Source organism: Drosophila subpulchrella, chromosome 3R, assembly GCF_014743375.2.
Source record: "Drosophila subpulchrella strain 33 F10 #4 breed RU33 chromosome 3R, RU_Dsub_v1.1 Primary Assembly, whole genome shotgun sequence".
NCBI classification, from domain to species: Eukaryota; Metazoa; Arthropoda; class Insecta; order Diptera; family Drosophilidae; genus Drosophila; species Drosophila subpulchrella.
In genome coordinates this window covers 18,398,308-18,411,022 of record NC_050609.1, presented here as the reverse complement: position 1 = coordinate 18,411,022, position 12,715 = coordinate 18,398,308, and the positions used below count along the sequence as shown (strand labels likewise).

General features: G+C 43.7%; 3 protein-coding genes across 3 annotated transcripts; all 3 read left to right on the top strand.

Moving 5' to 3' along the window:
• The first annotated feature begins 279 nt into the window (after nucleotides 1-279).
• Nucleotides 280-2,562, top strand: LOC119563107 (prolyl 4-hydroxylase subunit alpha-2). The gene is made up of 6 exons (XM_037876350.1): nucleotides 280-776; nucleotides 847-1,037; nucleotides 1,110-1,258; nucleotides 1,412-1,840; nucleotides 1,906-2,080; nucleotides 2,427-2,562. The coding sequence occupies exons 1-6, from the start codon at nucleotides 280-282 to the stop codon at nucleotides 2,447-2,449; spliced, it is 1,464 nt and encodes a 487-aa protein (XP_037732278.1). The 3' UTR covers nucleotides 2,450-2,562.
• An 875-nt stretch (nucleotides 2,563-3,437) lies between these two features.
• LOC119562835 (prolyl 4-hydroxylase subunit alpha-1) lies at nucleotides 3,438-7,621 on the top strand. The gene is made up of 8 exons (XM_037875971.1): nucleotides 3,438-3,616; nucleotides 4,531-4,685; nucleotides 4,748-4,895; nucleotides 5,371-5,582; nucleotides 5,659-5,807; nucleotides 5,984-6,487; nucleotides 6,552-6,717; nucleotides 7,494-7,621. The coding sequence occupies exons 1-8, from the start codon at nucleotides 3,438-3,440 to the stop codon at nucleotides 7,592-7,594; spliced, it is 1,614 nt and encodes a 537-aa protein (XP_037731899.1). The 3' UTR covers nucleotides 7,595-7,621.
• Nucleotides 7,622-8,216: 595 nt separating this feature from the next.
• Nucleotides 8,217-12,715, top strand: LOC119552128 (prolyl 4-hydroxylase subunit alpha-1). Its single transcript, XM_037861920.1, has 6 exons — nucleotides 8,217-8,454; nucleotides 10,500-10,654; nucleotides 10,713-10,869; nucleotides 11,426-12,281; nucleotides 12,337-12,502; nucleotides 12,558-12,715. Exons 1-6 carry the CDS (start codon nucleotides 8,282-8,284, stop codon nucleotides 12,656-12,658), a joined length of 1,608 nt encoding a protein of 535 aa, XP_037717848.1. The 5' UTR covers nucleotides 8,217-8,281; the 3' UTR covers nucleotides 12,659-12,715.

The following is a 12,715-nucleotide window of genomic DNA, read 5'->3' as shown; positions in this document are numbered from 1 at the left end:
TCCAAGAGATACATACTTAGATCTTTCAAATTCACCATAGAGGTTAAGTACCAAAGTTCAATCGAAAAGCTAAAAAAGAAGATTCACCACTTTCTTAAGATAAATGGAAAATGGGACCTTGGCCTCAGTTCAGCCACGCGATTCAAGCCGGTCAGTCGAACGTTCTGCGCTCGCATCGAACTTCGATACAATATAGAAAAAATCCCTAGTCATTGACCCGAGGGCCAAGAGCAAAAAGAATAACGAAAAGACTGAAAAAAGCACCGAAGACATCTAATTATGCAAATGCCTATAGCTTTCAGTGTTTTGTGGCTACTTCAGCTGTTTCTGCTGATGAAAACGGTTATTGGAGCTGATTTTGCCAGGGGAGAGGAGCAACTGGAGGCTCTTTTGGCCACCGAAACTCAGCTCATCGACGAGTTGCGTGATTACATAGAACGATTGGAGTTTCAGCTGGGGGAGATCCAAAGGGAGACCTCTGCCATCGCGGAGATTCACAGTCAGGTGGATAATGTGGAGAAGTACATGGGCAATCCCCTGAATGTCCTCGGAATTCTCAAGAGATTCGAGAGTGTGTGGCCAAGATTGGAGCAGCAGGCAAATGAAACCCTTCTCATCAGCCTGGAAGAGACCGCCCCTGATAGGGACTTCCCCCTAACCCTTCCCAGCGAGGAGGACTACGAGGAGTCCCTAAACCACCTGCTTCACCTCCAGTCTGTCTACGAATTGGACCCCAACAGCCTCTCCCTGGGCTTGGTCAATGGTTTGAAGCTGGGGTGAGCAGAACTAAAAAGAAAATCACAAGGAAAATGGAAAAGCAATCAAAAATTGTTTGCATAATTTTAGCTCCGCCATGTCCTGGGGCGACTGCCTGGAAATGGCTCGCAAGTCGGACTTTTCCGTGGCTAGGTTTTGGCTAGAATCGGCTCTGGAAAAGCTGCCCCCCGCCTTGGAAAACTCCACAGAATCGCAGAGGGAGCGAGAAAGTGGTCGTGTGCACATCCTGGAGGCAGCTCTCAACATTGAATACCGCGCTGGTGGGTTGACCTGGGATTAAGTGCAATATTCCCGCCAGAATTCCAAATTTCCGCTCTCTGTTATTTTTTTAGGGGAACTCGCCCGAGCTTTGGCCACTGCCGAGGAGCTTCTGGTGCTGCTGCCGATGAACCAAAACATTCAAAAGGCCAAGAAAAAGATTGAACAAACCATGGCCAAGAGGGAACTGCCCAAGGGCTGGCGTTCGAAGTCTAAGACAAAAGTATGTAGAACTAAGTTGGCGAAAAGCTGTACAAACATGAGAATTAGAGAATCAAATTCGAAATTCTTGAATGCCAAAAGGAATGAACAATATTATTATAAGAGATGAGAATGATATGCATGCCCACCTGAAACTTTGTATTATCCTTCCCAGAAAACCAAATCTGCAGAACAGCTTCTTATAGAGGAGCTCTGCCGCGGGGCCACCCAGGAAATCACCACTGGAAGTCGTTTCAGGCACTGTGAGTTGAGAGGAAGTACGCCCTGGCTCCTTCTCCAACCTTCCAAATTGGAACCCCTCAGTTCAGACCCTTATATCGTACTGCACCATGATGTTCTGACCCCAAGTGAAAGCGCTCAGCTACTGGAACTCATAGATAAGGAGGATACCAAATCAGTTGGGAGCTATAAACCGCTAAAGCTGTCCAAACTGGCGCAAAAGAAACTGAGCAGGATTAGTCATCTCCTGGGCCTCAAGACTGGGGACCTGGCTCCCTGGACAGGACGTCGCCATGGTCACGAGCACACCACCAAGTTGGAGGATGGCTCGCAGCTCGGGAATGTGGCACGTGTCATGCTGAACGTACGTGGTTAACCGACAAAGCCTAATTAATTGACTAATGTGTCACTAATTAAATTCCGGTATAGTTGCAGGCACCCGGAATGGGAGGGGCCGTGGTTTTTCCGCAGCTGGAGCTCGGCGTGAATGTCCCACGTGGCTCGCTGCTCCACTGGCACACACGATCCGCCGGAGGCTCCTCATCCGACTGGGACTACCGCAGTGGCCAGGCTGTGTGTCCCGTGCTCCTGGGCGTCCAGTTGTGTAAGTTGTGGGCTGTGGAGTGGGTGGAGGAGGAGGAGGTGACGTGGAGCGTGCCGGGATTCAATTTTACCACATCCCAACATCCTTGTCATCGAATGTCAGCATAACGTGATGGGAGGTACCCTGCAAAAGGGATCAATTAGTTTTCGATTCGTTAAAAATAGTTTACTCTTCCTGAAAAAGTTTTTTTTAATAATTCCTGTTCTTTTTAATTTGATCTATAGTAATGTTGTTCATTTATTTTGACCAAAACGCATTTTAAGTTAAGATATTAGGGTACCTCCTAGTTGGCTTTCACTTCCTCTTTGCTAATTTCCATTTTTATTCATCTCGATTTCGCATGCAGCGGCGTGGACAGGACTCAATTGACGTGGCTGAATGGGTTTCCATGGTTTTCCCTGGTTTTCCGATCCATGTGCTACATATGCATTAATTGCCAGCGGGGGAATCAAATAAAGTTGACCTTGGCACTTGATTAAAAATCTGCCTTTTACTGCGTTGTTTCCCACTGGGAGTGGCCACTCGGCCATTTGGTGTGAATGGGCTGGGCAAACAAAGGCTGCAATGGGTGGCTTCAATGCGATTCATAATTGTTTGTTTGTTGTTAAGAGGAAACCGGCGACAAACAAACAGTGGGCCATAAAACAAGTGTGTTAAAACGCCGCCTCTGAAGTCGGTAAATCAGCAGAGATTGCGGATCAAAACAGTGCGAGTTATGGTGTTCAGTTCACTAACAAATCATTGCTTGAAATTGGTATCCGCTCCATAAACCAATATGATATGTCGCACCAGTCGGATGCGAATTGTTAATCGGGCCTAGCCAAAAAGCTGCTAAACGGTCGAACTGCAGTCTTAAATATCAAACAGCTAACGGCCAATTAGCCCGTATTAATATGCCGGTCTGGTCTAATCTCGAGCTAAAGACAATAGCCAAGCCGATCGGATCCGAGTCCGAATCGAATTTAGAATTTAGAATTCAAAACGAGCTCGGCCGATAAGTATCAGTAAATCAGCGCAAAACAAGCCATAAAACACGCCGGGCCGCAAAACAAACCAACTTCTCCGGATCGAAACAGGCACAGAACTGGCTAATAAAACAGTTTTCTTCAAATCATAGGCCACCGCAACTAGTTTTCGACATCGACATCTCGCACATGCGAAATTTATTCTCGCCGCCGGTTTTTCTCTCCGCATCTTTGGGGATGGTATACCTCAAAATCGAGATCTCTCAAAAATACCCCAAAAAGATCAGTTCGCCACGAGACGCGAAAGGCGGCGGACTTAAAGATCTGATAGGGAATACCGGAAAACGCAAGGATTTTTACTATAATATTACCGTATTTCCGCGAAATATACAATGAGAATAGTTTTATTGCTGGTGGGACTCATGTCCTTACTGGTTCAAGGATCTCTGGCCTCGGATTACTTTTCATCCATTACGGGTCTAGAGGAACTTTTGCATACGGAGGAGTATCTCACAAAGGAACTGAGGTCAAAGGTCAATGGCATCAGGACCTTACTGGAACAATTAGAGGGGTGAGTATTACTAGGTTTTAAAGGATACAGAAAATGAATAGAGAAGGAAAACAGTTCCAATCGAAACTTTAGTTAAAGAAGCCATACTTAGGTATATTATGACATTAGGTAGGAACCTGAAAATTATTAAAAATATAAAACCTAAATACAAAAGCTAACCTGAAACCGAATTTAACCTGTATAAGCGTTGTCAAGTCACGCTTTCAGATGAATAGGACCAATTAACCAGTTAACAAACATGTTAACAATAATAGCTGCATAACACTTTCGTTTTTTGGAACAAGCCATCAACAAAAAAAGGTTGTAATCCAATATCTTTAAGATAATCTCCTCAACTACAGGATATTCAATGGTCGGACCTTAACTCTAGAGATACTAGAATAGTTTTAGGTAGATCACGATATTTGAAATAATGCTAATTTAATTACAGGCCATTGTCGTTAGCAAATCCATTAATATTTTATTGCCCTTTAGAGAACTAGTTTACAAAGTCGGCGAAACACGAGGTGCCAGACTTTGTGTCTGCTTTATATGTGCGAAGATTGTCACGGCAGAGATCTTAAATTGGCGTTATCGCGCATGTCCACCTGTCAGCAAATCTAGAGTAGTTAGTCTTATCTCGACAGTATTAGCCAACGATATTGGATCATCATTGACAGTTGGTCAAAACAGCGAGTATTGGCTATCAGGTTTCGCCTTTGTTTTTGGCATTTCGCTTTCGTTTTATTTGATTTCGCTCAGTTGTTTCTTATCGCAGCGATCATAAAAACTATTATGAATATAGAATCACACATAAATTAGAATTAATTAAGCCGAAATACGAGTATGTGAGCTCCTATGACGACACAAGACTCATAAATCGGCTAAACTGGTAGGTAGGCTAATCCGAGAACCGAAACTCGTTCAATCCGCAGCGAGCTGTCCTCCATCGAAAAGGAGCACACCATGGCTGCCGGGGATACGGAGAACTATCTGACCAACCCGGTGAATGTGTACCGCCTGATGAAGCGACTCCACACGGACTGGTTCTTGATGGAGGGACGAGTTCAGCTGATGGCCGAGGAAATGAGTGAGTTTGAGGGGTATTTGTTTCAAGGAAGAGATGATGCTTATAACCATCTATTTGCACAGATTTCAATGCAACCCGCGAGTACGGACTGAGTTTTCCCAGCCAGGAGGACGTGGAGGGGGCTGCCCTGGCCCTCGTTCGCCTGCAGAGCACTTACAAGTTGGACGTGGCCCAGGTGGCTGCCGGAATCCTGAATGGCGTCAAATACGGGTGAGACCTCAGAGGCGAATAAGCAATAACCAGCCAGGCTTAAAATACAGAGCTATCCCAACTAATCCCAGTTCAATCGAGTAGCTCCCCTTCCTACTTGAGCCCAATCGAAGTCGTTATAATCGTGCTTTCAGCGGTATACTGACTGTTAGGGTGCTTATGTTATGGAGAATATTTTAAGAATAGAACCATGTAGAAAAAAAAATAAATTGAAAAGATTTGCTCTTGACCCAAATTGTATACAAAACATTTAAATTTTAAATTTATAATTCTGGGGTTATATCATTTGAAACATTCGGCTCTCCATGCTTCAAATGAAACTTAAATTTTAGCTTATAAAACTATAAATCCCCTAACATACCAACATTAATTTTGAATAATGTGCAGAAAAAAACAAGCTCAGTTTCATTTTAAAGGGCATATGCATATGGTAGTTAAAAAAATCCATTACAACGCTTTCAGTTCTTATTTTTAGCTCGGACATGAGCTGGCAGGATTGCTTCGAGCTGGGTCAACAACTCTTTGAAATGGAGGACTACAACAACACCAAGGTCTGGCTGCGGGAATCGATGGAGCGCTTGCGACGTCACAGCAGCCACGCCCACACCCACTCGACGCCCACCAGCGGACCGGATGCCGTTACCCTCAACAAAATGGAGGCGACGGCCAAGAGTTTGTTCCAAATGGGTGAGCAGAAAAAAGTATAACTAGTGGGTTGGGGTATTGGCCAGGTGTGGAGGATACTCATTCACAAGATTTTTAGGTGACTTCGATACGGCTTACGAACTGAGCCAACGGGTCCTTCAGTTCGATCCCAAGCGCATAAGGAACTGGCATCTCGGAGACAAAGGAACGGCTCACCAAGAGGAAATCGATGATGCCTACATGCCCAAGCACTCGGATACCTACAACGTGAGTTTAATGAAAAGAAAATGTAGTTTTTCAATTAAAATTGGTTAAAAAATGGTAACATCTTGTCAGAAAAAGGGTAATTAAGCCTCTGAGCTTCGGAACTTTATTATTTTAAAAACAATTACTTCTGAAAAGCATTATGGAGAACTAACTTATGATATATACCAAATTCCCAGCTATCTCAGGAGTTCGCCCAGTACGAGAAGGTGTGCCGCGGAGAGGTCAATCCTATTCCTCGAAAGGAACTCCGCTGTCGTTATAGCCGGGGTCACCATCCATACCGCCTTTTGGCGCCCCTCAAGCTGGAGGAGCACAGCCTGGATCCCTATGTGGTGACCTTCCACGACATGCTGAGTGGCCGAAAGATCTCACAGCTCCGGGAAATGGCCGTTCCGCGCATGCGGCGCTCTACAGTGAACCCTCTTCCAGGGGGACAGCACAAGAAGTCCTCGTTCCGGGTGAGCAAAAATGCCTGGCTGGAGTACGAATCGCATGCGACCATGGTGGGGATGCTCCGGGACCTCAAGGACGCTACGGGACTGGACACCACCTTCTGCGAGCAGCTCCAAGTGGCCAACTACGGCGTGGGTGGCCACTACGAACCGCACTGGGACTTCTTCCGGGACCCCAGCCATTATCCTGCGGAGGAGGGCAACCGCATCGCCACTGCCATATTTTATGTGAGTTGTGACATCTGGCTAATCCCTAGTATGATTTAGTAAGAGCAATTACTTTCCCTCTCAGCTATCGGATGTGGAGCAGGGCGGGGCCACCGCCTTTCCCTTCCTGGACATCGCCGTTAAGCCGGAGATGGGCAACGTCCTCTTCTGGTACAACCTGCACCGCTCCCTGGACATGGACTACCGCACCAAGCACGCCGGCTGTCCCGTGCTCAAGGGCAGCAAGTGGAGTAAGTTCTCCTGGAGGGGATTCCCCTTATATATAACACTATCGATTTTTTATTATTTTATTTGGTGCCTGTATTCCTACATATATATTGCAACTAAGTTTGTTACTAAGTTATCGCTGAGATTTTTTTGAGACATCTATTTTTGAACAACTTTAGGATTCTGTAGGGAAAATGAAACGCCAAGGACGTATAAAGTTATCCTGGAGGGTATTGCCTTGTATCTGTAACTTTTATAGTTGGCTTTGCTTTTTTAAATGATTATTTTGTGCCTATGGTATAATGCGAATACTTTCTTTGACTCCAGAATATTTTGTTTTCATAAAAGCTTGTTTATTCTCATATTTTGTAAAGGTACTGAAAGCTTTTAAAGCGTTGATATACGTTGATATAAATTCAATTGAATTATAAATTCACTGATCTGATATAAATCTGGTTCACATAAATTTGTTTTAACTTTTAAAATATAAATCTATAACATGTGATACAATAAAATATATCATATTTTATATTTTGTTTGTTAGGATTAAGATAATAATAATTTCCGCTACCGGATAGAGCGCACTTCAAATACCAGATGAAATTTTTCGTAAGTTCTTTAGTAAAAGTTAAATAATACCCCACTTAAAGCTCAAGCTCTGCAAATCTGTATAAAACTCAGCAGGTACGAACTCGATTGTTAATTTAATTAAATGCGCGTAAAGCACACCGGCCCTCTGAAGTGGCTCTCAAATTGACCCCCGCAACTAATGTAATTACTTTCGACCTGATCTTTGCAGTTGGCAACGTTTGGATTCACGAGGTAACGCAGACCTTTGCCCGACCCTGCGACGTTTTCCGGGATCACGAGGTTTCGCTGGAGTACGAGATAATCAAATAAAGATTGTGGCTGTGATAGTCGAGTTAACCCCACCGTGTCTCATTTTTGGCCTGAACCAGCTCAGTGGGTTAAGGGGTCTGAGTGGTTTCCGAACCCACTCAAAACAAACTCAAAAGTTGTCTTTGAGACGAGTCGAAAAAGCCAGTTGCGTATTCATTTGCCGGCTTCATTTGCATAAACAAGTTCACGGGCAAAGTTTCGTTGGCGATTTGAATATTTTGTGGGCTTGTGAAGTGACAACTGCTGCGAGCAGCAAAGTGAAAGTAATTAGCAAGGGAAATTTCGTCTGGGAAAGTCAGTGGGATATGTTTCCGACGGTTAAGTTATGATTCCTGGAATAATTGCCAGAACTTCTGGGCTCTGTAAATGTACTCCCAGCGCTATTCAGTTTATTGAACCCACTTTATAGTACTTTGTGGGGTCCATTCAAGCAGAACTTGTCCCCCGCGGGCAGTTCTTTGACCAGAGGTTCTCAGATTCCGTTCCATTCGATTCGAAAGCTGGAACTGCTCGATCCGCACCCGCAGCTCTAAAACGCTTCATCACAAACGCCCCGAGCTTTTTCTCATCAGATCTTTGAAAGATCATCGCGACCGAAATCAGTTTCTAACGAATCGCGGCTCGAGTAGCAAGCAAAAACCGCGATCCGCAGTTCGAAAGCCGGTGTCATTTTATCGGTTAAGTGATATGTTTCTGGCAAAGTTAATCCTTTTTTCGGTGCTGCAGGTGCTATCCTGTCACGGCGAATTTTTCAGTTCCACCTCGGGTCTGGAAAAGTTATTCGAAACGGAGGTCGTACTCCTGGCAGAACTGCAGAACTACGTGAATGAAATTAACCAACATGCTGAGGCACTACAGAGGTAAACAATTATAGAATTCCAAGCCCATTATTAAAAAGGAAGTTATAATAAAATATTGTGAAACACCTCTAATTAAGTTGAAATTATAAAAAATATAAGCAGAACTCAAAAGTTCTTAATTAAATTCCACTTAGGTTAATATGTAAATTTTATGAGAGTGGAATGAACTTAATTAAAAAGAATTTGGAGATTAGTGGCCAGGCCATTCTTCCTCTAGTGAGAATGTTTTGGGAACCCACATAAAAATGGAAAGTATTTCAGGTTCTAGCCGAGCCTACTAATCCATGCTGGTTTTTGCCTTCTGTCCAGATGGTAAGTTTTAATCAGATGCAAATGAGATGGTTATAACGCGCACAAGCCAATTTTAATTTGCAAACTCTATTAATTTCCCAGTCATATATTTACACAATTGTCAGAAAATCTACGATTCAATAACATGAAAAACAATTGACAGATGTCAGCGGGAATTCGATTATGAATTTTTCATTTTGAATGCGTGGATGACCGCTCCCACGTAAATAAATTGAAAATTAATATCTCGAACTCGGGTGGGCAGAGTTTCGGCTGCTGGTTGGTTTGTTTTTGGCTAATTGAGGTCGGGTGTGGGAGAGATGGCACATCGAGATATTAAATTCTAGTTGGCTGCAGTTAGTTTTATTACAATTATGCAGATTTGAGCCCCAACAACCGACCGGTTGCCATAAAAGTGAATGGCAACCCAGCGATTTGTCGCCGATTGGAGATTTGTTAACTCCCTAACCGATGTCATTTGTTCAGATGCGCCGGGTGCTATTTATTTTATGGTCTGCTAATTTCTCCTATTTCTTGGCTTGATTTATTTGCGCCGGTTATTATACTAATTAATGGCTCATATAAAGCACAAATCGCTGGCCAACAACTTTCGGAACCTTGCATTTCATTATCTGTGCGACAAAATCGATGGCTGTATCGCTACCATTATCCATATCGATCGATTCGATCCGGCGGATCTAAGATACAATTGCCGCAAGTTTGTTTTTGCTGTTCAGAAATAAGTGTCATCGATTTGGCAGTTTGCGGTTCATGAAATATGGTGCAATCATCGCCTCAGATATGCATAATATACAGAATTATTTTGTTTATCATGCGCATTTTGCAAACCGGATTCCCGGCTATCTAATAAGAAACCGTTAACAAATTGTAAAGTATAATATTTATACCGACCTGAGTCAGCCGTCGGAGAAAACTGGTATTTTTAATACTTTCGAACCGTGTAAGGAACAATTGAATACTTTTCGGTCAGTCACTGTGGATGGCGTCCCCTTCTGACAAGAAATAAAATAGATTTATTGTGAACAAGTGCTGCCACTTTATCATTCGTACCATAAAGCTCTGAACAAAAGAACTAGGTTCTGGATAGGGTTAATGGTTCCGCTCCCAACTTAATGACTTCTAAATGAGCCCCGATGCAGGCGACAGGCGTGAAAATAAATGCGTTAATTATACAAAACAGGTAACCCAACGATAACGCGCTTTTCGTATAAAAAACTAGGTATTGCTTTTTTTTTTTAAACAATTTTTTTTACCTTAATTCTGAAAAATGGTTTCAATCAGCAGGTGTTTAGATCCATTACCACTGTTGAAAAGACATTATCATAGAAATTTGTTCTTTTTAAGAATGATTACTGAAAGACAAATAACAGAGATATTTCAATTAAACATTAAAAACAGTATTGTAAAGAGGAATGAATGTTAAAATTGGCTAGGTTATTTAAATAAGAGCAACTTATTATTTTCGTCAGTGCGAATGGCTCTCTAACCTGGATTCCATCTTATTAAATTTGAATATGTACCTACCCTTTATATTTTAGTGTTGCCTATAATAACAGCTTAAATTTGTCTGTTTAAAAAAACCAATTAATTTAACTTTCATGCTGCGGTTCCATTTGCCCAGTGTATAATAACCAGAGAACTTTAAGTTTTAGTTTGTCTATCCCAAATAATTTAATTTATGCAAATTCCTTTAGTTATGAGTCTGATTAATCACTATTTTATTATGATCTCAGTGAGATCGACGCCATACGCTTGGAACACCTGAATGCCGCCGATGGAATCGATGACTACCTCAACAACCCGGTGAACGCATTCCGGCTGATTAAACGCCTTCACAGCGATTGGGAGACCTTTGAGGGCAGTGTTTCGGCGGATTCGAGTCGCTCAAGTTGGTTTATATTAAAATGTTCGTGTATTAGATATTACATAAACACCAAACATTACAGACTTTCTCGAAATGATGGCCAGGCACAAGGAGAATCTGAGCTTTCCTTCGCAGGACGATTTCGTCGGATCGGCAATAGCTCTCACGCGACTTCAGCAGACTTATCAACTGGATGTGGCCGAATTAGCCAGTGGAATCTTAAATGGCGTTAAATATGGGTGAGCCATGACTACAAAAAAATATACAAATAGCAAAAATGTTGATGTTCTTAATGTAATTAAATTCAGTATTATAATTAACACATCTTGTAGAGCTTTATTGCTAACACAGTATTTAATAATAGTTAATTCAACAAAATCTCCAAGTTAATGTGCATTTGACTTGGGTCAGCATTATAGCATGGCAGTAATTATATTTTCCTTATCCGGGTGCCATTTAATGATGTGAAGTTAAGATTGCGAAAGGTTAGCCAAGCTACAAAAGTGGGAAAGGAAGTGACCTAAAAAGGTTTCAGTGGTTTGCTTTTGCATGGCTGACATAATTTATTCTTGTGATTTTGTGAAAATAACTTATATTATCGGTATACGCATGTAAAATTCAAAAATGATTAAGTTGTTTATTAATTTAAGATGGCTACTAAAATGACTGTAACTAAGAAGGAATTGCGTTTTTATCGAATATGATTTCGAAATATATTTTTTTTAGATGCTCGAAAATGTTAAGACCATCCCTTTTCGTCAAAACGAGTAACGTTTATTACAAATTGTCTTTCAGCACGGCCATGTCCTGGCAGGATTGCTTTGTGCTCGGCCAGCACCTGTACGCCCTGAGAGACTACAACCACACGGTTCCGTGGCTGCAGCAGTCGATGCAGCTGCTCGAGGAGCAGTCCTACGGCTCGGAGTCCGCCTCCCTGGACTTCATGGAGGCGGTGGTGGAGTACCACCGGGAGATGGGTGCCCACGAGAGTGCCTTGAGCCTGGTGAACCACGTGCTGTCCGTCGAGCCGGAGCAGAGGAGTCACCTGCTGGAGGCTCGCCAGCACCTGGAGGAGTTGATCACGGATGGGGACAAGAACGGGCTGCTCCACATGACAGCCCGGAGGCCGGGGGACTACCATGAGTCCCGAGAGTTCCGGATGTACGAGCAGGTGTGTCGTGGGGAGCTGACTCCATCTCCCTCGCAGCAGCGGAATCTCAGGTGTCGCCTGAGGAAAAGTCGCTTGGGATACGCCCCCTTCAAGTTGGAGGAGCTGCACCTGGAACCCCTGGTGGTGCAGCTGCACCAGGTGGTTAGCCCCAGGGATGCGGAGTTCCTGCAGAGGACTGCCCGACCCAGGATAAAAAGATCCACTGTGTACTCCCTGGGGGGAAGTGGAGGAACCACGGCAGCCGCCTTTCGCACCAGTCAAGGTGCCTCCTTCAACTACTCCCGAAATGCGGTGACCAAACTTCTCAGCCAGCACATGGCCGACCTTTCCGGCCTAGATATGGACTACGCCGAGGACCTGCAGGTTGCCAACTATGGCATCGGTGGGCACTACGAGCCCCACTGGGACAGCTTCCCCAAAAATCACGTTTACCAGGAGGGCGACTGGCATGGCAACCGCATCGCCACGGGCATATATTACGTGAGTTCATCTCTCCTCCTCTGGGGACTACCTATATTATGCTGTATTTTTCCAGCTCTCCGATGTGGAGGCCGGTGGAGGAACCGCCTTTCCCTTTCTGCCCCTGCTGGTGACCCCGGAAATGGGCAGCCTGCTCTTCTGGTACAATCTTCATCCTTCTGGAGACCAGGACTTTCGAACCAAGCACGCCGCTTGTCCAGTTCTTCAGGGCAGCAAGTGGAGTAAGTAGAACCATATTCTAAAAAAAATCATTTATAACTAATATCATATCCCCAGTTGCCAATGTCTGGGTTCGAGAACGGCATCAGGATAAAGTAAGACCCTGCGATCTTCAGAGGAACCAGGAAATCTCAATGCGTTACAGGGACTTTGACTGATTTTGACTTGTATAAGAAAACCTCTCATTAAAGTTAGATATTTATTTGTTAAAGATA

What these genes read in the sequence shown, in the direction of transcription:
- LOC119563107 (XM_037876350.1), top strand. Translation starts at nt 280, where the DNA reads ATGCAAATGCCTATAGCTTTCAGTGTTTTGTGGCTACTTCAGCTGTTT. An exon ending in GTCAATGGTTTGAAGCTGGG is followed by an intron (nt 777 to 846) that starts GTGAGCAGAACT and finishes GCATAATTTTAG; the next exon opens with CTCCGCCATGTCCTGGGGCG. An exon ending in GCTCCTGGGCGTCCAGTTGT is followed by an intron (nt 2,081 to 2,426) that starts GTAAGTTGTGGG and finishes TTTCGCATGCAG; the next exon opens with CGGCGTGGACAGGACTCAAT.
- LOC119552128 (XM_037861920.1), top strand. Translation starts at nt 8,282, where the DNA reads ATGTTTCTGGCAAAGTTAATCCTTTTTTCGGTGCTGCAGGTGCTATCC. An exon ending in CATGCTGAGGCACTACAGAG is followed by an intron (nt 8,455 to 10,499) that starts GTAAACAATTAT and finishes TTATGATCTCAG; the next exon opens with TGAGATCGACGCCATACGCT. An exon ending in TCTTCAGGGCAGCAAGTGGA is followed by an intron (nt 12,503 to 12,557) that starts GTAAGTAGAACC and finishes TCATATCCCCAG; the next exon opens with TTGCCAATGTCTGGGTTCGA.
- LOC119562835 (XM_037875971.1), top strand. Translation starts at nt 3,438, where the DNA reads ATGAGAATAGTTTTATTGCTGGTGGGACTCATGTCCTTACTGGTTCAA. An exon ending in TTACTGGAACAATTAGAGGG is followed by an intron (nt 3,617 to 4,530) that starts GTGAGTATTACT and finishes TTCAATCCGCAG; the next exon opens with CGAGCTGTCCTCCATCGAAA. An exon ending in TCGCCACTGCCATATTTTAT is followed by an intron (nt 6,488 to 6,551) that starts GTGAGTTGTGAC and finishes TTTCCCTCTCAG; the next exon opens with CTATCGGATGTGGAGCAGGG.